The sequence below is a fragment of the Salmo salar genome, chromosome 01 (assembly GCF_965601325.2).
Source record: "Salmo salar chromosome 01, fSalSal1, whole genome shotgun sequence".
Lineage (NCBI taxonomy): Eukaryota > Metazoa > Chordata > Actinopteri > Salmoniformes > Salmonidae > Salmo > Salmo salar.
Genome location: NC_138291.1, coordinates 77,704,217 through 77,726,838, shown reverse-complemented (window position 1 = coordinate 77,726,838; position 22,622 = coordinate 77,704,217). Strand labels below are relative to the sequence as shown.

At 43.5% G+C, this 22,622-nt stretch overlaps 1 protein-coding gene across 1 annotated transcript in view; it reads left to right on the top strand.

Moving 5' to 3' along the window:
- The window catches only part of LOC106613040 (semaphorin-4G), a 62,852-nt gene extending 44,173 nt beyond the window's left edge, over positions 1–18,679 (top strand). The window contains exons 4-16 of the mRNA XM_014214923.3: positions 347–409; positions 702–800; positions 1,139–1,232; positions 1,509–1,622; positions 1,960–2,114; positions 3,067–3,242; positions 4,342–4,486; positions 5,739–5,961; positions 6,171–6,286; positions 6,483–6,637; positions 6,920–6,981; positions 9,257–12,336; positions 17,314–18,679. Coding sequence (XP_014070398.1) covers positions 347–409; positions 702–800; positions 1,139–1,232; positions 1,509–1,622; positions 1,960–2,114; positions 3,067–3,242; positions 4,342–4,486; positions 5,739–5,961; positions 6,171–6,286; positions 6,483–6,637; positions 6,920–6,981; positions 9,257–10,365 — 2,511 coding nt within the window. The 3' untranslated portion in view covers positions 10,366–12,336; positions 17,314–18,679. The remainder of the gene's footprint in view (positions 1–346; positions 410–701; positions 801–1,138; positions 1,233–1,508; positions 1,623–1,959; positions 2,115–3,066; positions 3,243–4,341; positions 4,487–5,738; positions 5,962–6,170; positions 6,287–6,482; positions 6,638–6,919; positions 6,982–9,256; positions 12,337–17,313) is intronic.
- Positions 18,680–22,622: the final 3,943 nt, after the last annotated feature.

Genomic DNA, 22,622 nt, shown 5'->3' with positions numbered 1-22,622 from the left:
ACACTTCAGGAAAAGGGAGATATTATTAGGACGCAGTGACTGTCTCTCCAAGAACATTAGCCCACTGTCTAGTTATCCTTAAAGGCACAACATGATGATCTTCTGTCACTTAATCTAGCCACACTAGGACAGAAACTCAACGCCCTGTTTTACCTGACACCCTGCCATAAAACCGTTGTAAACTTAGTTAGCCAAGAACCCTTGTTAACGTTCCACTAACATAGTATAGATGCTTCCCAAAGATCCAGTAGTAGACTGTGTGATAGATTAAACAGATCAAACTGTCATGAACAACACTCTCTCCCTTTTTCCCTTTTGCTCGCTCTCTCTCTCTTTCTCCTATCAGATTGAATGGGAAGCCTCGGCGGAGCAAAAACAGCAGTGTTTGAGCAAAGGGAAAGACAATAAGGTAGCTATCTTTATTTCTTCATATCCCAGCTAGTGTGCATCTTCTCCTTAGAGCACAACCTAGCCCTCTCTCTCTTTCTTATTCTCTGTGATAGGTTTATTATTTTGCAGAGTGCCTTCATCACAACCTCTCTCTCCAGCTCTCTTCCTCACCCTCTCTTTATCTCCCTCTCTCTTCTAAGGAGGTTTAAATCTACTCATCTCAACATTTCTTTCTCTCCCTCTCTCGCCATCTCTCATGTCTCATACAGTCTCTCTTTCTCTCTCTTTTAATGTATTCTCTCTCTCAACAGACAGAGTGTTATAACCACATCAGGTTTCTCCAGAGATTTAACTCAACTCATCTCTACATGTGTGGGACTTACGCCTTCAGACCTCTCTGTGCATACATAGTAAGGAATCTAAACATACTAAGTCACAGAATGAACATGCATAAAAACATGTAATAATAATTTCTCAATGGGTTATTTGGTATTCTAGCTAAGTAGAAAAACTCCTTCAAGGTATTGTGTCGGTCGATTCTCTCCCCCTTCCACAGTAATTGACACAATATGAAACATATTATGCTATACGTGGATGTCGATTAAGGAATCTCTGATTCAGAGGGGTTGGGTTAAATGCGGAAGACATTTCAGTGGAAGGCATTCAGTTGTACAACTGACTAGGTATCCTACTTTTCCCTTATAGCACTGTGTCACTAGCCGCCCTAACCTCCTGTTCTCATGTGTAGGATGAGGGGAGGTTTAAAGTGTCATCTGAGTTTGAGGAGGGCCGAGAGAAGTGTCCATATGGACCTGCTACAGGCTACACTGGCCTCATCGTAGGTAAGACAACCATTCTTAGACCCTGTATACATGACTTCCTTTATTGAGATGTGTTCTGTCACCAAACATGAGATCCAATGTTTTGGCCAGGTGTAGATGTAAAAAAAAATATATATACATTTTTAATTTGAACACAAATTTTAAAACAATTATTATTATTTTTTATTTTTTGGGGTGGTATTTTTCACTATTTTTTATTTATGCTCAATGCTGATGTCATACTTGTTCTGAAATGTAAACCTACCAATAACCATTGATGTTCCTGTATTGGTCCAGACCAGCAGATGTACACAGCGTCTCAGTATGAGTTCCGGGGCTCTCCGGACGTCCGACGTAACTTCCCCTCCCCCACAGTGAGGACAGAGGAGGCACCCACACGCTGGTTAGATGGTGAGTACCCTGGGGCTAGAAGAGATCCTTACAAAGAACACACGCTGGTTAGATGGTGAGTACCCTGGGGTTGGATCAAATCCTCTCAAAGGACCTATACCTATGAGCCCTCCCTCCCTCCCTCCTGGTTCTTTGGCCTTTATGGTCCTTTTCAAAGATCTATTCAAATGCTTATTTTGATGCTCAAGTCACCAGGTCTTCAAAGAAGACTGAAGCAGCACCTTCTGTTCTGCCTGTTATTTAAAAGGATAGGTTTTATTTGCATGAACAGTTTTAATTAATTTCTAAGTGAAGGGTTGGCATGTTTCATTACTCTGTGTGTTTCTTTGTTCCCCAGAGGCTGACTTTGTGGGCAGTGCCCTGGTGAGGGAGAGTGAGGGCAGTACCACCGGAGATGACGATAAAATCTACTACTTCTTTACCGAGAAGAGCCAGGAGCAGACACCATACTACAGCCACATTAGAGTGGCACGGGTTGGACGAGTCTGTAAGGTGAGGAGAGGTGTGAGGAGGGTGTGGGTTGGGAGGGAGGGAGGGTGAGAAGAGCCAGGAGTAGACACCATATGAAGCCAGGAGAGAGTGGTGAGGAGGGAGAAAGAGATGAAGGAAGAGCGGGGTAGGGTGGTGCTGTGGGCATTAGGCACTGACTTACTGTACCAGGGCAAGGACTTTTAGACACTGAAGAAAATGTCAAAGTGAAATATTTGTTGAGGACAGGTGTCAAAGGATCTGATTTGATCGGCTTAGATACCACCATGTCAACACATCTGAGCATTGTGCTCCTGAAAAACCACTTGCCCTCGACTTTAGTAGAAAGAGAGAGTGTGTTTTGATGTCTACGTTGCCTCTGGCTTGCCCTCTGAGCACTGTGTGTGTGTGTGTGTGTGTGTGTGTGTGTGTGTGTGTGTGTGTGTGTGTGTGTGTGTGTGTGTGTGTGTGTGTGTGTGTGTGTGTGTGTGTGTGTGTGTGTGTGTGTGTGTGTGTGTGTGTGTGCTTCTCAGCAGCAGATACCACTCTTGACTGCAGAGTGCACTTGATGTCTAGTGTGTATCACCCCTCTCAACAGGGTTGCTAATGGGCTTTCACAGGGCAGTGCTGTTGCTAAGCAGACACAGATGCAAACACACACACACTCCCATGGCTATGCTCTCTGTCTCGTGTCTTAGCTCCGGAGAAGCTGTAGATTGAAAAAGTAAACAACATTGCAGATATGATAACCTCCCTTGACCCTCCTTTGTGCCCAAGAAAGGTATGTTCTCTGGACTTAGTTTAAGTTGTCCATATGTTGAGTGCTAACCTTATTTCTCCTCCTGCTCCCTCTTTTTCTCTTTCATCCTCCTCTTCTCCCGTCCTCTTCTCGCTCCCCCTCATCTTCTCCTCTCCCTTCCCCCCTCTCCCTCCATCCTCCTCTCCCCCCCTCCCCCTCCTCCTCCCTCTCTCGTAGGGAGACCGTGGAGGTCTTCTGACCCTCCAGAAGAGGTGGACATCGTTCCTGAAGGCCAGACTGGTGTGTTCCCTGCCGGAATATGACTTCCACTTCAACGTGTTGAGGAGTGTGTACACGCTGTCGGGGGCCACACCTCACGACACGCTGTTCTACGGCATCTTTGGACTCGAGTGGTGAGTAGTAGTAGAACTATATATATATATATGATATATATGATATATATATATATATCAACGATGGGTTGGCTGTGTGTATGAGAGACCGCAATGTCTTCTGACTGTCTGAGTATCAGGTGATATAGTAGCTCAGCTCTGGTCACCAACGCTCTCTCCCAGTCTTTTTTTCCCATTCCCTTAAAGGGCCCCATTCCTTCTTTTGTTTACCTCTCCTTCTCTTCTCTCCCACTCATACCTTCTCTTATCCTTCACGCCTACACTCTTCTCGTTCTCCCTCTCTCTGTTCACCTCACTCCCTTTTTTACTTGTCAAAGGAGACGGAGCTTCTCTTGATTAGCTTTGAACATTTCTCTTTGTCACCATGCCCCCTGCTCTCTCTCTCTCTCTCTCTCTCTCTCTCTCTCTCTCTCTCTCTCTTTTCATCTTCTCTACATCAATCTCTGATCTATTTTAGCTGTCGCTGTAGTAACACCTAAGGTTTACTGCTGGCGGGCGTGTGTGGGTGCGTGGGTGGGTGCGTGCGTGGGTGGGTTCGTGCATGCGTGTGTGACCCAGGTCAATGAACATATCCATTGGGAGAGAGAGATGTTTATACTGTATCAGTTTGTGACGTGTCCTCTCTGAGTGCTGTAGTGTTTACAGACCATGTCCCTGGAGACAGCACTGTTTGTATTAGGAACCTAGCTTTGAGCTCTCCTGGATTGGAACAGTCACTTGTACCTCTTCACCAGACCTGGTCCAAATAGTATTAGTTTTCTCTCCAATATTTTAGGAATTCTTAATTTAGTGACTTAATTTATCTTATCCAGCCTAATGAAACCAGTGGAATAGATAGAATAGTCCCAAACCCCATTTCTTTATGTGGGATATCACAAACTGTTTAGGGCAGTGTAACTGTTGATCATATCAACTCAATGTCTTCGTATGTTACGGCAACCTTAAAACTGTTTGTGTGTCTGTATGTCTGTCTCTGTGTGTGTGTGTGTGTGTGTGTGTGTGTGTGTGTGTGTGTGTGTGTGTGTGTGTGTGTGTGTGTGTGTGTGTGTGTGTGTGTGTGTGTGTGTGTGTGTGTGTGTGTGTGTGTGTGTGACTATAGGAAGAACGTGAAGGCGTCGGCAGTGTGCCAGTTTTCTCTGTCTGAGCTCCAGCGGGCCTTTGATGGGCCCTACATAGAGAACCAGGACTCTGGAGCAAAATGGAGCGAGTTCACTGGCAAGGTCCCTGACCCACGACCTGGATCAGTGAGTGTCACACACGCACACGCCTCGTCTTTTGCTCTCCAAGCAGACTTCTATATAACAGGCCCAGTCAGGTCTTCTGAGTTGCTGATCTAAAGTTTCCCCCAATCTATCTCCTCTTCCCTCAGCATCCCAACATCCAATATACTGAGTCTAAATACTCACATGAAGAACTGGGCAGAGGGAGGGATTGAGACAGTAAAGGGTTGGGAGGGAGAAAGACTGAGGAGTGAGGGGGAGAGTGGGGTTTATAAAAACAGAGTGATAAACAGACTAAGAGGAGGAGGGACTGGGAAGGAGAGAGAGGAAAGATGGAAAAAGTGATCATAGAGCTGAGTGGCAGCATCTTGGATGAGGATCAAATGGAAGGAGCTTATGTCGTTGAAAGCCATTTTCTATGGTGATTATTGCTGGGCCGAGACTCGGCGACAGTTATGATGATGACTTATTATGGGTTCCAAAGGCATGACATCATTAATGAGACGGGTCGTGATCTACAGTAGTGTCGTTTCAATGCTGAAAAGCTTAATTTCCGCTCTCCGGGTCTAGCTGTGAAATTGGTTAGAGGAAGTAACGGTTCTGGGTCTTAACTGTAGTGGCAGTGTCAAAGCCTCTTAGCAGAGTTGGCAATGACATCTTACAGAGGACAAAGTCAGAGAAGTTGTTCCCTTAGTCAGGTGGAGAGAGATAAGCAGCTTACACAGATGCACACACTGACAGATACACACACAGGCTGCTGAGCAGAGGACGGCTCATTATAATGGCTGGAATGGAGTAAATGGAATGGTATCTAACACGTGTTTGATGAGTTCGATTACCATTCCATTCATTCCATTACAGTCATTACTATGAGCCCGTCCTCCCCAATTAAGGTGCCACCAACCGCCTGTGCTATTGGCCTACTATGGACTGTAGACTCAGAGGTCTTGCCTTGTATACTATAAACTCACAAGGCTATACTGTAAGGGACGGCTATATCTTCCACTCATCTCTCTCTATCCATGTACAGTATCTATCCCCCATTCATTTATTCATCCATCCATCCATTTCTTTTCCTGTGTATAACAGGCAATTTGAGAGCCAGAGGCATCAACTCTACCTCTTTCTCTCCTCTATCCCTCTCTCTTCTGAATTTATTTTTTCTTAATCCCTCGCTCCAGTGTATAACCGACCAGTTGAGATCTAGAAGTGTCAACTCCTTCCTCTCATCCTCCTCTCTCTCCATCCTTCTCATCCCCTCTTCCCTCGTCTACAGTGTATAACAGACCAGTTGAGATCCAGAGGTATCAACTCCTCCACCTCCCTGCCAGACGACGTGTTGAACTTTGTGAGGAGACACCCTCTGATGTCCCAGCAAGTCATGTCTACAGAGCAGCGCCCCCTGTTGTTCAGGAGGACCACCGACTACACCCAGCTGGCGGCTCACAGGGTGGAGGGGCTGGACGGGCAGAACTACCATGTTCTGTTCATGGGCACAGGTTGGTGGGGGTGTAGGGAGGGGGAGGGTTATGGGGGTAAGGGGTGTGCTTGTGTTATGCTGTGTGTTTGCGTACATGTGATTCGTTTGTGTGTCACTAGGCAGTCAATCATCCCAGTAAAGGAATGGAACAGACTTCAAACCAAATGTGCAGTACATCCCATTGTATGTGTGTGTGTGTTGTGACCCTGTCTCTGTCTCCTGTTTCAGACGATGGCTGGCTGCACAGAGCTGTGGAGGTCAAGGGTCATCTACACATCATAGAGGAGCTTCAGCTGTTTGATCAACCACAGCCTGTGGATAGCCTGGTCATCTCACACACACAGGTACACACTCACAAACGGACGTGCAGACACGTGTAAACACACACACAGATGCACATTTTCATTCACACGGCTAGTATTATGTTTTGTTTATTGTTATTCTAAGTGAAGAACCGCTAACCCAGATCCACTGCTGTCGGCTTTTGCTCTAGCCCATTTCCAATAACACAGAGACGCTCCCTCTCTCTCTCCCCTCTAGATGAGTGTGTATGTAGGTTCTCCCTCTGGTGTGGTCCAGCTACCTCTCTCCACCTGTAGCAGGTACACCTCCTGTTACGACTGTGTCTTCTCCCGGGACCCTTACTGTGGCTGGGATGGACAGGACTGTGTGGACATCACAGCACAGACTGACAGGTGTGTGTGTGTCATCACGTCACTGTCAGGTGATGGGGTTGAGTAATATCATTCTAGCTGGTGCCCTTGTGTCTGTCTGTGTGTTTGATTTGACTTATCTTATCTTCTGTCTGTGTTGCAATCTCTGCAATGCATTCACAACTGTTGCGTAATGCTGAACTGGGCGTAATGTTTGTTGTTGACTGTGCTGGTGAACTTGACATAAATAGTTGTGTGTGGGCACTTGATGACAGGCTAACAGTCTCTCCTCCTCTCCTCTCTCCTCCTCTCCTCTCTTGTCAGGTCTAACCTGAGTCAGGACGTCCTGTATGGAAACAGAGGATGTGACAGCGACACAGCAGACGGTATGCAGACACACACAGACAGGCCTTATCTGACCATACTTAGTTGTATTGTCATGCAGATGTATTTTATCTGGAAAGTTGAGGAATTTACAGAAATGATAAGAGTTACTGTCTCTGCAGTAACTCTTACTGTCTCTGCAGCACCCTCATTTCCATAGCATCTCTAATCATATTTCTGATAGGTCTGGAGAGAACTTTCAGAAGAGAATCTGACTTATACATTGATGTACTTTACATACTAAGTTAGAAAATACTATGCAATTCAGGATTTGAGATGCTCAAGCTTTTCTGATTACGATGCAATTATTTTAAATGGGAGAAAGTAACATTTTGAATTCTTTATGCACCAGTGATTTTAGAGTCATACAGTGAGGGGAAAAAAGTATTTGATCCCCTGCTGATTTTGTATGTTTGCCCACTGCTCAATACAGGCCCATTAGTGACTGTGTGTGTGTGTGTGTGTGTGTGTGTGTGTGTGTGTGTGTGTGTGTGTGTGTGTGTGTGTGTGTGTGGGCGTACGTACGTACAGTGAGGGAAAAAAGTATTTTATCCCCTGCTGATTTTGTACGTTTGCCCACTGACAAAGAAATGATCAGTCTATAATTTTAATGGTAGGTTTATTTGAACAGTGAGAGACAGAATATTAAAAAATAAAAATAATAAAAACGCATGTCAGAAATGTTATAAATGATTTGCATTTTAATGAGGGAAATAAGTATTTGACCCCCTCTCAATCAGAAAAATGTCTGGCTCCCAGGTGTCTTTTATACAGATAACGAGCTGAGATTAGGAGCACACTCTTAAAGGGAGTGCTCCTAATCTCAGTTTATTACCTGTATAAAAGACACCTGTCCACAGAAGCAATCAATCAATCCGATTCCAAACTCTCCACCATGGCCAAGACCAAAGAGCTCTCCAAGGATGTCAGGGACAAGATTGTAGACCTACACAAGGCTGGAATGGGCTACAAGACCATCGCCAAGCAGCTTGGCGAGAAGGTGACAACAGTTGGTGCGATAATTCGCAAATGGAAGAAACACAAAAGAACTGTCAATCTCCCTCGGCCTGGGGCTCCATGCAAGATCTCACATCGTGGAGTTGCAATGATCATGAGAATGGTGAGGAATCAGCCCAGAACTACACGGGAGGATCTTGTCAATGATCTCAAGGCAGCTGGGACCATAGTCACCAAGAAAACAATTGGTAGCACACTACGCCATGAAGGACTGAAATCCTGCAGCGCCCGCAAGGTCCCCCTGCTCAAGAAAGCATATATACATGCCCGTCTGAAGTTTGCCAATGAGCATCTGAATGATTCAGAGGACAACTGTGTGAAAGTGTTGTGGTCAGATGAGACCAAAATGGAGCTCTTTTGCATCAATTCAACTCGCCGTGTTTGGAGGAGGAGGAATGCTGCCTATGACCCCAAGAACACCATCCCCACCGTCAAACATGGAGTTGGAAACATTATGCTAAGGGGGTGTTTTTCTGCTAAGGGGACAGGACAACTTCACTGCATCAAAGGGACAATGGACGGGGCCATGTACCGTCAAATCTTGGGTGAGAACCTCCTTCCCTCAGCCAGGGCATTGAAAATTGGTCGTGGATGGGTATTCCAGCATGACAATGACCCAAAACACACGGCCAAGGCAACAAAGGAGTGGCTCAAGAAGAAGCACATTAAGGTCCTAGAGTGGCCTAGCCAGTCTCCAGACCTTAATCCCATAGAAAATCTGTGGAGGGAGCTGAAGCTTCGAGTTGCCAAACGTCAGCCTCGAAACCTTAATGACTTGGAGAAGATCTGCAAAGAGGAGTGGGACAAAATCCCTCCTAAGATGTGTGCAAACCTGGTGGCCAACTACAAGAAATGGCTGACCTCTGTGATTGCCACCAAGTACTAAGTTATGTTTTGCAGAGGGGTCAAATACTTATTTCCCTCATTAAAATGCTAATCATTTTATTACATTTTTGACATGCGTTTTTCTGGATTTTTTTGTTGTTATTCTGTCCCTCACTGTCCAAATAAACCTACCATTAAAATTATAGACTGATCATTTCTTTGTCAGTGGGCAAACGTACAAAATCAGCAGGGGATAAAATACTTTTTTCCCTCACTGTATATGCAGTCTGATAAGTTGTATAGAAGTTGCATATAACTCCCAAACACATAGTACAATGTCTTGGGCCTTTTAGTGTCTATTCTGAAATCCATAACAGTATATCAGTCTTATTGTGAGAGGATACTCATGTTGTATGTGTGTTGCCATTCATTCAGAGCTGGTCCAGCACCGGAGCCGGTCTGTGATGGTGGGAGATGACGTGCTGCTCCAGTGTGAACTCGGCTCCAACCTGGCAACCCCAGTGTGGACTCTGAGCGGGTCAGAGCTGCAGGGCTACGGCCTGGACTCCGGCTTCAGAGTGGGAAACGATGGCCTCCTGGTCATTGAGTCCCGACCTGAGCAGAGCGGCGAGTACACCTGCCACGCCCTCGAGAACGGCATCCGGATCGCCGTGGTTACGTACTCTGTGACAGTTCGTTTAGACATGCCCCAACCCCAACCCCCTCCCCCGCCCATGGACCCCACCAAGGAAGACTACTCCTACTACACCCCCTGGGACTCTGACTCATCCACCCTTGACCCCCCTCCACCCAGCACACCCCCCTCCTCAGAGAGGCCCCTGCTACCCCCTCCCCCGGCCCATCTCCCCCCCACCTCGGAGCTGCTCTCCCCCAGGAGCATGGAGGCTATGTACCTGTCCATGATCACCATCCTGGGGGGTCTGTGTCTGGTTCTCACCGTGGTTCTCCTCTACGTGGGCTTCTGTCTTCGGGGCGGCCACAGGGGGAAGTACTCTCTCCGCGCTGCCGCCGCCGCCTCTGCCAATCACGCGGACAGGAAGAAAAAACACAGGAAGCAGCATCAGAAACGGCACAGTAGCTCCGCCCACCTAGAGCTCAAGACCATCTCCAGCCACTGTAATGGGAATGGGATCTGTAAAAGTAACGGTGTCTCCAAACAACCGGGGGATGGTGACACGCATGAAGGGGGCTTCCTCCAGATCGTCCCTGGGGAGGGCCAGTCGTCCCCCAACAAGGACCCCCCACCCCCTGCCCCTCCTCTCCCCCCGCCTCCTCAGACCCCCCACACCGCCCTCAACCAATCAGAGTGTGACTTGCAAGACTTCCCCAGCCACAACGGCCTATCGGCGACGTTACCCAGTGTCTTGCGGAGGATGCACGGTAACAGCTACGTGTTGTTAAGACAGAGTGAAGCAGACAGCAGCTCTCCTCTCTGCTACTCCTTCACTGAGGAACTCAACAGGATCCTAGAGAAGAGGAAGCACACACAGCTGCTGCCCAAACCGGACGAGAGCTCTGTGTAGTAGAGGGAATCTGTGTATGGGAGGTAGCTCCCCCTGAGGTGGGAGGACTGAACTGGGACATTAATATAGGCCATTTAGCAGATCCAAAGCGACTTACATCAGTGAGTACATACATTTTGTATTGGTGGCCCCAGCGACAATTGAACCTATGACTCGGTCATTACATGCTGAAGGGCCTGTTGTAAGGCTCTGACTTTATCTCTTTCTCCACGTCAAGAACAGTAATACTCATCGGGAGGAACTTGAGAAACTGGCCCCAAACCGAGGTGTGTAGAGATCATTTGTGGATGACCCATGCTGCTCACAGAGTAAATGGGCTCTAGGCAAGTCTATATAACAGCAGCTAGCCTGAACTGAATTATGAGAGAGGGAGATAGCCTGCCATTTGTCCTACTTAAAGGCCCAGTGCAGTCAAAATGCTTTTTACCTGTGTTTTGTATAATATTGTACAACAGTTGATGAAACTAACACTGTAAAAGTGTGACATTTTTTAATCAGTGTTATTTCCTGATATTTGCTAGTTGGAAATACAGTCGTCTAATCAACCTGTTTGCATTGGCGGGAGTTTCGGCCTGCCTGGTGACATCACCAGGCGGTAAATTAGTTAATAGACCAATAACAAAGAGAGTTTCTAACCTCTCTGCCAATAACAGCTAGTTTTAAGTTTTCCCCTCCCCACACAGACCACTCCCAGACAGTCCTAACAAAAGTCTTGCTTGAAAAATGGTTATTTGCTAAAAAAGCAGTTTTTGTCCATTTTAAGGTAAGGTACTTAATTGTTACCTAGAAATGATTGGATATTGATATAAAAACGGCTGCAATGGGCCTTTTTTAAAGTTTTTGCACCACTGAAAATGGGCACACATCTAATGAGTCGCTTGCATGTGTGTTGGAATAACAACTATGTTTCAAAAGAGGAGATTTCTGCACAATATTCAACCTTCCTAGGAGCTATTCTTGTATCGCTTTCTCCTGTTTGACACCCAAAGCCATGGGTTACAGTGAGGACTCACATAAGATAAGCCTGCCTAGAAGAGACAGAGAGAACCTACCTCAACTCTGCAAAACTTAGCAGGCTAGAGCTAACCCAGATCAAGTCAATACGGCTCAGTCTGGATCAATAAAAGACTAGCCCTGGAGGGGGTGATTCAGGGAGCAGGCCTCAGATCTCAGCCCCAGAATAAGGTTCCTCGCTGGGCAGGACACAAGTGGCAGGGACACTGTGAAGTCTCAACACAGACCATGGTAACAAGGAGGAAAAGGAGGAAGAAGAAGAGGCTCATGGGATTATGAAGTTGTTGTGAATTGTGACAATGGCCTTGAATTGACTTGTGTTTTAAAATGGAGGCAGATGTGGGGACAAGATGGAGGGACAAGATGTGTTTTAAGATGGTGTGCTCTACACCTTTTTAGCAGGTTTCATATTAGAACATTGAGGGGAAAAGTGTATTTGTTTTTATTCTTAGAAGTTCTCATTGTAAATTATCTTTATTGATTACAATGGTAACACAAAATGTAATAACCACATTCAAGTATTATTATTAACATATAGCAACGTTTAACCCAAGACAGAGTATCCAATGAAAATACCCTTTGAACATTATATTTGTGATAGGAAATATGACAGTATTAACAGTTTTTATGCAATTTCAATGCCATTTGCTTCAGACATTCATTGGTTATTATGTACTCAAATCAATGGACACTACAAGCACATCAGGACTATGGGAGATTCAACATCATCACACCCTGTCAAGAGACCACACCATCAACTGAGTTGGAGCTAATGGAGTAGCAGCACCCCTACACTACTGACTCTCTTTCTCCTAACCAACTCCAACTAATGTGTCTGAACTGGGGTTGGCAAAATTCCCAGTTCTGAACTCTACCATGACATCACAGCTCAGCCACAGAGGATCAGACATCACTTCCGGTTCATGGCCATAACAACTTATAGGCTACACACCTGAGGTAAGCAGACTGAGTTTTGCTTTCTGGTATTTTGTTGGTTGTACAGACAGACAGACACACAGACACACAGACAGACAGACAGACAGACAGACAGACAGACAGACAGACAGACAGACAGACAGACAGACAGACAGACAGACAGACAGACAGACAGACAGACAGACAGACAGACATACATACATACATACATACATACATACATACATACATACATACATACATAGACAGCCAGGCACAGCCAGCCAGACATAGATAGATATACATAGATAGACAGACATAGATAGAGAAAGACAGAGACAGACAGATAGAGACAGATAGAGCAAGACAGGCACTCTGCCAGCTAGCTGCTTAAACCAGTGTTTTCCAACCCTGGTCCTCGAGAACCCCCAACAGTAATCATTTTTATTGTAACCCTGGACAAGCACACCTGATTCAACTTGTCAACTAATCATCAAGCCCTCAATGAGCTGAACGAGGTGTCTTTGTCCAGGGCTACAACAACAATGTGTACTGTTGGGGGTACACAAGGACCAGGGTTGGGCAACACTGGCATTTAAACAATTATATACAGTCACTCAGACAAATTGCAATCTCCCATAAAAGCACTGATGTTAAATGGAAGGGCAGTATAGGCCTACTAAAAGAGAGGGAACTAAGGTAAGAACAAACTAGGATTAGTTATATTTGCAGCCTGTGTTACAGCAAAACTGATATGGTGGCCAGATAGTGACATCCAGGGGAGCTCTGCTCTAGTCAGTTCTCCTCTTTTCTTTTAGTGTTGGTTGTTAGGAATACAGAGGGTAGAGTAGAGGGGGTCGATTTTAGTGAAGCAGAGTAAAGAAATCTAGCGGCTCCAGGTGAAGGATGCGAAGAGGACATGAGATGAAACTGTTCACCATTCTCTGAATCGGATGCTCTCCATTTCTCGCTCTCTCTTTCTCCACTTGCTGTCTTTTCCCTTTTTCACCATCTCCTTTCTCACTTTCTCTCACACATTTTTCTTTATCTTTTTTCCCTCCTCCCTCATCTTGTCCTTTCTCCTTTGCTTTCTCTTCTTCTCATCTATTTTCTCCATGTCACCACTGATCTCTAGAGTTCTGTCTCTCCTCTGTGAGACGCACTAGTTAATTGGAGCAGGTGAACCTGGCAAGAGCACCTGACCTCTCTGTAGAGAGATTGAAGAGAGAAAGAGGGGAGAGAGAGTTCCACCAGAGATTTCCTGAATAGATTTATTTCAGATGCACACTCTCAGTTCTCAATTATCTTCTTATACCTCTAGACCCTGAAAACGGAAAGTAGCACACACATGCAGACACGCACTCTCTCGCTCTCACTCACTCACTCACTCACTCACTCACACACACACACACACACACACACACACACACACACACACACACACACACACACACACACACACACACACACACACACCACGTATGATTGAATCTAACAAGCCAGGACAGGTCTCTAATGTGAGTCAGTGATGTGGGCTGAAGAAGCAGTGAATTGAATGCTGCAGTAAATTCTAAAAGGCTATAGCTGGTTGGAGACCAAACGTCACATGACTGTGGCATTGATGGAGGAGATGAGAGGAAAGAAAGAAAAAGCAACACAAGCCATTAGAGAAGCCTCCATTAGAGAAGCCTCCATTAGAGAAGCCTCCATTAGAGAAGCCTTCATTAAGCCTTATTCAGCTAGTCTCTAAATATACCCAGGAGTGATGAGACAAGGTGACAGTTATTTAGTTAGGTAGGTAAACTATACTCCCAAAGGGGTTATTTTAAATCAAGATTTGGGATCTACAAATGACGTGAGGATACGTTTGAAGAGTTACAGCCCGCTTCATACACACAGGGACAGCTGTGATGCTATCTATAGCGCTGTGCTAGCTTTCATCTTTTTTATTTTTTTTAACCTTTTTCATCCTTTTTTTATGCAAGTTATTTTTGTTTCCCGTGGCTACTGCCCACTGGGGACACCACGTCATTTCAACGTGGATAATTGGGTAATATTTGGTTTACGTTGATCAATGAGATTACAACCTATTGTATATTCACCCATTCAATAAGACAGCCAAAAGTTAGTTGAATTTCCAATGTATTATCACTATGCTTTCAACCATCTAAAAGCACAACCAAATTCCAATGGAAAAACAATTCGATTTTTGGTTTAGTTGTCATCCAAATGTCTATCACTGCGCATTCAACCGTTTAAGAGCACAGCAAAGTTCAAATGGGAATAACAATGTCAGATCTTTTGTTTATTTATACAAAAGATTAATGTGTTATCACTGTGCTTCATTTTGTAGCAGAACCAAATGACCTGCATTGCAGTTGAGATTACATAAAAAGTACATAGTGCAAGTGATCAATGCTGTTAGAGATTCTGCACAGATTATTATAGCAATTGTGAAGATCTCCACAGACTTGTGATGACCTATGCATGCTGTTTTCAACATGCACGCTTTATAGAATTACATAGGAAGAGATGTTTAGTTACGGTAACCTCAAAATGTGGCCATGGATGTGTTAGGGCAATTCCATGGTAACGGAATTACACTGAGATGCAGATTTTTCACTTTACAAAAAACAAAAATCTAAATTGAAGGAATCAAATTAAACTTAAAAAATGGTTTGATTTTGTCCTATTCTTTAACATAGATTTTTGGTTGAGATGGAGACGTGAATCCAAGATATCAATGAATCATTTGTAGACAAACTGCAAGTAAAACCAGACTAAGTCAGTGGCACAGATGGAACTATCCAAGCAGAAGATAGATCTCCTGTTGATATTTTGTTGCGTTGACAACCAAACACAATTCACTATCACTTTTGAAATACAATAAATAGCCTGTTAACTTGTTGACAAGTAAACAAATACTATGTTGGATTCACATCTCCAACTCAACCAAAAAGAATAGTTAAAGAATGGGATCAAACCAGTGGCTTAGATGGAACTATCCAAGCAGTAGATACATCTCATTTCATTAAATGGTGATATTTTGTTGTCAACCAAACATAATTCAATATTACTTTTGTTATTTGACGTTATTACCTTTGGAAATGGATACCTCAGTAAGTAATATAGGTCAATGTCATTACAACTACTCTCTGTAACCGGTATGTCCCTGTGCTGTTCACCACAAGATATAGGAGCAAACTGGGGAAAGTGGCAACAGTCAATCCATTTTTTTTTTTAGGTGGCGATCTCTCAACAATCATTCTCACAATAGCACATTGGAAATAGTAGGTGAAATAAATATCATAGCTAATCAGGGCTTAGCTCCAAGATTTTTTATTTTTTTTAAATAATAATATATAATAATATATATATATATCCTAACGTTCAAAAGTTTGGGGTCACTTAGAAATGTCCTTGTTTTGAAAGAGAAGCACATTTTTTGTCCATTAATATAACATCAAATTGATCAGAAATACAATGTAGACATTGTTAATGTTGTAAATGACTATTGTAGTTGGAAACGACAGTTTTTTAATGGAATATCTACATAGGCGTATCTGGAGCATCAGCATTGGTGGGTTCGAATACAGGCTCAAAATAGCCAGAAACAAATAACTTTATTTTGAAACTCGTCAGTCTACCCGCAGTCTCAACATCAGCAGTGAAGAGGAGACCCCGGGATGCTGGCCTTCTAGGCAGAGTTCCTCTGTCCAATGTCTGTGTTCTTTTGCCCATCTTAATCTTTTCTTTTTATTGGCCAGTCTGAGATATGGCTTTTTCTTTGCAACTCTGCCTAGAAGGCCAGCGTCCCGGAGTCGCCTCTTCACTGTTGACGTTGAGACTGCGGGTAGACTGACGAGTACTATTTAATGAAGCTGCCAGTTGAGGACTTGTGAGGCATCTGTTTCTCAAACTAGACACTCTAATGTACTTGTCCTCTTGCTCAGTTGTGCACCGGGGCCTCCCACTCTTTCTGTTCTGGTTAGAGTTGTGCGAGATCTTCAGTTTCTTGGCAATTTCTCGTATGGAAGAGCCTTCATTTCTCTGAACAAGAATAGACTGACGCGTTTCAGAAGAAAGTTCTTTGTTTCTGACCATTTTGAGCCTGTAATCAAACCCACAAATGCTGATGCTCCAGATACTCAACTAGTCTAAAGAAGGCCAGTTTTATTGCTTCTTTAATCAGGACAACAGTTTTCCGCTGTGCTAACATAATTGCAAAAGGGTTTTCTAATGATCAATTAGCCTTTTAAAATGATAAACTTGGATTGGCTAACACAACGTACCATTGAACACAGGAGTGATGGTTGCTGATAATGGGCCTCTGTACGCCTATGTAGATATTCCATAAAATATCAGCCGTTTCCAGCAACAATAGTCATTTACAACATTAACAATGTCTCCACTGTATTTCTGATCAATTTGCTGTTATTTTAATGGACAAAAAAATGAGCTTTTCTTTCAAAAACAAGGACATTTCTAAGTGACCCCAAACTTTTGAACAGTAATATATTATTTTTTACCTTTATTTAACTAGGCAAGTCAGTTAAGAACAAATTCTTCTTTACAATGACGGCCTAGCCTGAACGACGCTGGGCCAATTGTGCACCGCTCTTGATGGGAGACCCAAGGGTAGCTGTAGATAGACCCATTCTCCAGTTGGATGTGCTGCCCAGCCTGTAGTTTTAATGTTGGTTTGAAGGTACAATGTTGGTTTGAAGGTACAAATTCAACATATTTTATACAAGGTTTGCCTATGTTGAAATTTTGTTACTATTATTATATATTCCTGTGGTTGAAATTTCACCCTCAAAACAAGTTAAATACTTTTATCAAATCCAGTGTATTTTCCACGTAGATTTCACATAACAATATGTTGACAAATTACGTTGAAACAACGTTGATTCAACCAGTTTGTGCCCTGTTGGGTGGTGACGCAAAACAACACCAGTAAATGAACCCAGAATGTAGATCTCTGTTTCTGACTCACAGATGTGTCTCTTTCTTCCACAGACCTGAGAGATGCCATCTAGTTTGGGGCCTGTCTGTTTCAAATAGATCTTGCTCCAGCCATTCTCAAATATGGTGTGATGTCTCCATGACATGAAGATCTTGCCAACTGGGAATAGTGTAGCTTCAAAATGTCACTATAACGTCACCGTTTGGAATCAAACACAGCTCTAGTGCAATTGGAAGACAGAGTGAGTGAGGAAAAAGTCAAATCCTCCCTTCTACAACCACTTCACTGCTCTATCCCATCTTAACCTGAGAACTGGAGTTGACATGGATACCTCAGTAAGTAATATAGGTCATGGTACAGTACAACTACTCTCTGCAACCTGACCTGTGCTGTTCACCACAAGATACAGGAGCAAACTGGGGAAAGTGGCATTTAATGGTCCTGGTCTTCACCTCAAACTACTCTGCCCTCTCTATAGCCCTCTCTGTAAAGATGACAAACTATCATAACATGGATGCTTACTAATAGGATGGGGGACCATCATAAACTGTTGTCAGGTTCTAAAAGGACTGCACTATTAGTGCCACTATGTTCTTTGAAGAAAAACATTTATATTGTGATTTTGTACCAAGTTGCTCTTCTATTGCCGTTGTTGTTTTAAAGCCATTTGTAAGAGGCTCTGATGTGGGTCTCAGTCCATTAGTGTTGCACAAGTAGTCTAATAACACTGTTGAACAGGGGTCTCCAACTCTGGTCCTGGAGATTTATGAGTAGTGTAGGCTTTCGTTCCAGCCCAGCGCCAACACAGCTGATGCAACTTATTATGGTCCAGAGTCAGACTGAAGACCATGATGAATTGATTTTGTTTAGTAGGTATGTTAGTGATGGATTGAAGAAAAACCCTGCACATCCAGATGCTCTCCATGGCCAGGGTTTGGGGAAACCTGTTGTAGAAGCATGGTAGGTTAGCCAACAGCATGATGAACAGAATATACCACCGTAGCTATAAGGCTTAAATTCCTAAATAATAAAATGTGACAGATGATTCATGTGGGTTTGTTTAGATAGTTTCTCACGGGTTGTTAAGCAACATCCACAGCATTCTGTATTTCTCTCTCTCTCGCTCCATATACTGTATCTACCAATGGTTTCTGTCTGTCTTTCTATCTCTCTCGCTTTGTCTCACACACTCTCTTGCTTTATACAGTATCTCTACCCCTTTCTCTGTCTGCCTGTCTCTCTCTCCTTATTTTTCTCCCTCCTACATATTTATGTCACATTGAGTAATATGTCCAGTGCAGACACAACAAGATGTCCTCCTGCTTCACTAACACATTGAGTAGCAGCTCACTGACTTCTGGTTCGTTTACATTTCATTTTGATGAGCTGAAATTCTAATAAACAATATGTTTCAACCTCTTCTGTTGTTTATCATTGCTTGTGTGTATATAACTGACACAGTGCTCTGGTCAGCCCATATTCATCTCTCTTTAGACCTGTATTGCAGTTCAGAGTGAATCAGTGACCTTCGAGGTAGTGAAGGAAGGAAGGAAGGAAGGAAGGAAGGAAGGAAGGAAGGAAGGAAGGAAGGAAGGAAGGAAGGAAGGAAGGAAGGAAGGAAGGAAGGAAGGAAGGAAGGAAGGAAGGAAGATAGGAAGGGAGGTATTGAAACATGGCCTGAGGATTTACATCAGCTAGGCTCAACAAGCCAGCCAGTTAACATTGCCAAACACTCAGTGTGAGGGAGGGGTACATCATGAGTAAAGTATTAGAGTGATGCACAGGTCTCTGGAGTGTTGTCTGCCTGGGGTGGACCAACACTGACAGATGTTTACAGAGTGGTAATGAAGAGGCAGTCATCTAGGCCCGTTTCCTATTAAATGACTTGGTTTGCATCCAGCCTCGTCTCCCACAAATCTCTGGCTACATTGTGTTATACATACACATACTCAGCTAGCAGGGCTGCTGTCTCAAGGTGGTTCTGTTTGTGTTCTGGGAAGCATAAACATCACGGTTGAAAACATAACCGTGTGTCTCATTAGTCTTGTTTAGAGGACATTTGGGGACTCAGTGAAGAGTGTGTTTCTGTCGATCTATTCAGTGTTCTAGAGACATTGCCAAAGGCAGCGGCTAAGAGAAAGCACAGCGATTGAAACGGACTACATTTGTACATCTAGAAAAGATTCCCCAGGTCAGTGGGGTTCTAAAGTACTGTACCAATGTTCCACCCTGGTGGAGTTTAAAGGGGATAGTTAATTTGAAGTCAGCTGTACAGCACCTGTAAGACAATAACTCAGTTGTGGAAATAGGTCATAGAATGTACTGTACATGTGTCAAAACTACAGGACAGATAAGTCGGTCACCCATAGACGTGCAACCATGTGTGCCTGTCACCCAGAGACCGATATGTCTCCTAAGAAGACTTACGTTATGATACTGTCAGGTAGTCTACTGGTTAATTATAGTACCACAAGCAGCAACAGAACCACACCAATTCTGATGTAATAATGAACGTTTTGTTTATCTAAGACCAACAGGATCGGCTTGTTCTGCTTGTTGCGGGATCACACTGGTAGAGGGAGTCACTGAAAGGTATGGAGAAGACCTGGATCGAACAAGGGCAGTATGACCGTATGAATTCTTGTTGAGATAATGCACACACACACACATACATGCACGTACAGATGCAGGCATGCACGCACAGTCACACATAATCATTACGTTCAATGCCTTGGACCTTGAACCCATCTTGAAAACCTCAATGTTCCACTGTTTCGTAGTAAAGCACACCCTATCCGGTGGCTCACCATACAGTGAGCCAGCAGTCCTCCTTGGTCAGAGAGAAGCTGTACCGACACTCGGCTCACCCTGATGTTGCCCAAAACTCTGACACATGAGGGTCGTGTTCATTAGGGCACACTGTAGAAAAATATTTTGCAACATCAGGGTGAGCACAAACAAGTTCAGATAGTACCATTTTGGACTGTTTTCTTATGTTTTGTGCCTACTGATCAAGATCCAATACCAGTCTTTAATTTGTCATGGAGTTCTCACAGGACTGTCAGAGAGAGATTGTGAGGGAGAGATTCTTAGTTACCTTCTAAACAGGGTTTCTTCACCTCCAGGTTTCAAGGATAACATTCTACCTGCACGTTTGATAAGATTCTTACCAGAAGCACAATCCATGTTTCAGAGAAGTGGGGAAATATCACTCTTACTTCTTGTGAACTTGGCTAAGACTGAACTCACTAAGACTGATAACAGAAAGTAGTTCAGAGTGATTAGGACTAGGACTGATTAGACATCAGTTATACTGAGTCCTAGTCTGAACTATTTGAAAGGTTTGATCCGACCCACCACAACTGATTCAGCAAATTAAATTCTTGGTCATATTTTTTTTTAGTTGAACCAGGTGTGTAAGTGCTAGTCTATAACAAAAATATTCACCACCTAGGGATCCCTAAGGAATGGATGGAGAGAGTATTTTAGGACCCTTTCCTAGAGTCAGAGGAGATGAGAGAGAGAGGGGTTGAACAGGTGAAAAGTCCTAAAAGTGATTCAGAATAATTAGTAGAATATTCCATCTCTTTTATCCTTCACATCTCTAATTTTTCCCTGTTCTCTATGCTTTTCCTAAGGCTAGGGCCTTGGGCGGTTGCATAGCCGTCTCTTGAGAGAGCTGGTTAAACAATACACACACACGCACACACATGCTTCACCTGTCACACACAGACAAACATACAAAGAGATGCACACACACAGGGTTGGGGAGTAACAGATTACATCTAAAATATTGTAATCAGATTACAGATACTTTTGGAAAATTAGATTACTTCCTGGATTGCTTTTAAATCCAGAAATTATTTTTGTGAAAAAATACAGACACCTTTCTGTTCTCAATGACATTCAATTTGGCTTTGAAAAAAGGCGGAAGTTTAAAGGTGCACTTTGCAGAAATCGCTCTGCCATTTCCTGGTTGCTAAAATTCTAATAGTTCACCTAATTTCTGTTTTTATATGACAAAATAAGCAAGTATATTGTAGTGAATCAGTGTACCATCTAAACCGCTGTGAAATATATTTTCCATAGGCAAAAATATAATATTTTCAACTGTTGGAAGCTGGTGTACAAAACCGAAAGTAAAAGACGCAAAAACTAAACTTTAGACTGGGAAGCATAGTAATAGTGCACCGAACAGATCTACCACTTCTTAAACTTGCTTTCACAAAAAAAAAGACAGGTCTATAACTCACTTTTCTATGTGAATTTGGTCAGGTCGCCCCAAAAAGTTGCATAGTGCAGTTTTAAATTTGTTCCTCCTGGGCAAGTCTGGCCACAAGTCAAAGACCCCTATGATGACACACCAAATGCTTTTGATTGGTCATTTTTGTCTTCTTCTAATGCCTCTTTAAGGGAAAATGATCCAAAAGTAATGGAAAGTAATCAGATTACATTACTGAGTTTGGGCAATCCAAAGTTATGTTACTGATACAAATGCTGTACAGGTAAGTAGTAACTATAATGGATTACATTTAGAAAGTAGCCTACCCTATACATGCACACAAATGAAGAAATAATTTATGCACAGACGTTCCGGCATCTTCAGGTAGTTTAGCCTGATGGCTCTGCCACAAAGACAGTGTCAAAAAACAAAGCCAGGATGACATTGTGACTCATCTCAACCTAGGCGAGGACACACCCTCTGGTTTCATAATCATAATACATACTCATTATTCTGACACTTACATACACTGGATATATCATTGTCTTCCAGTACTGCCACATCATTCCATTGAAAACCCAAACACTGCTTGTTAATCAGGTTCTAAGGCTGTGTGAGTCATATTGTTGTAAGCAAGCACAGCACAGACGTTTGTTATTTCCAATCTGCAAAGAGTTACCATTAGAGATGGACAGGTAACTGCCAAAATAAAGGAAACACTTGAGTAAATGAGGAATACAAAGTATATTGAAAGCAGGTGCTTCCACACTGGTGTGGTTCCTGAGTTAATTAAACAATTAACATCCTTTCATGCTTAGGGTCATGTATAAAAATGCCCAGTTGCCCCTTATTTTGGCTACCATGGCTAGTGACTTTGAAAGAGGGGTCTCAAAGGTTTAAAGTGTGTGTGTGTGTGTGTGTGTGTGTGTGTGTGTGTGTGTGTGTGTGTGTGTGTGTGTGTGTGTGTGTGTGTGTGTGTGTGTGTGTGTGTGTGTGTGTGTGTGTGTGTGTGTGTGTGTGGGGCAGTCACCAGATCTCAACCCAATTGAACACTTATGGGAAATTCTGGAGCGGGGCCTGAGACAGTGTTTTCCACCACCATCAACAAAACACCAAATAATGGGATAATGATTTCGCATC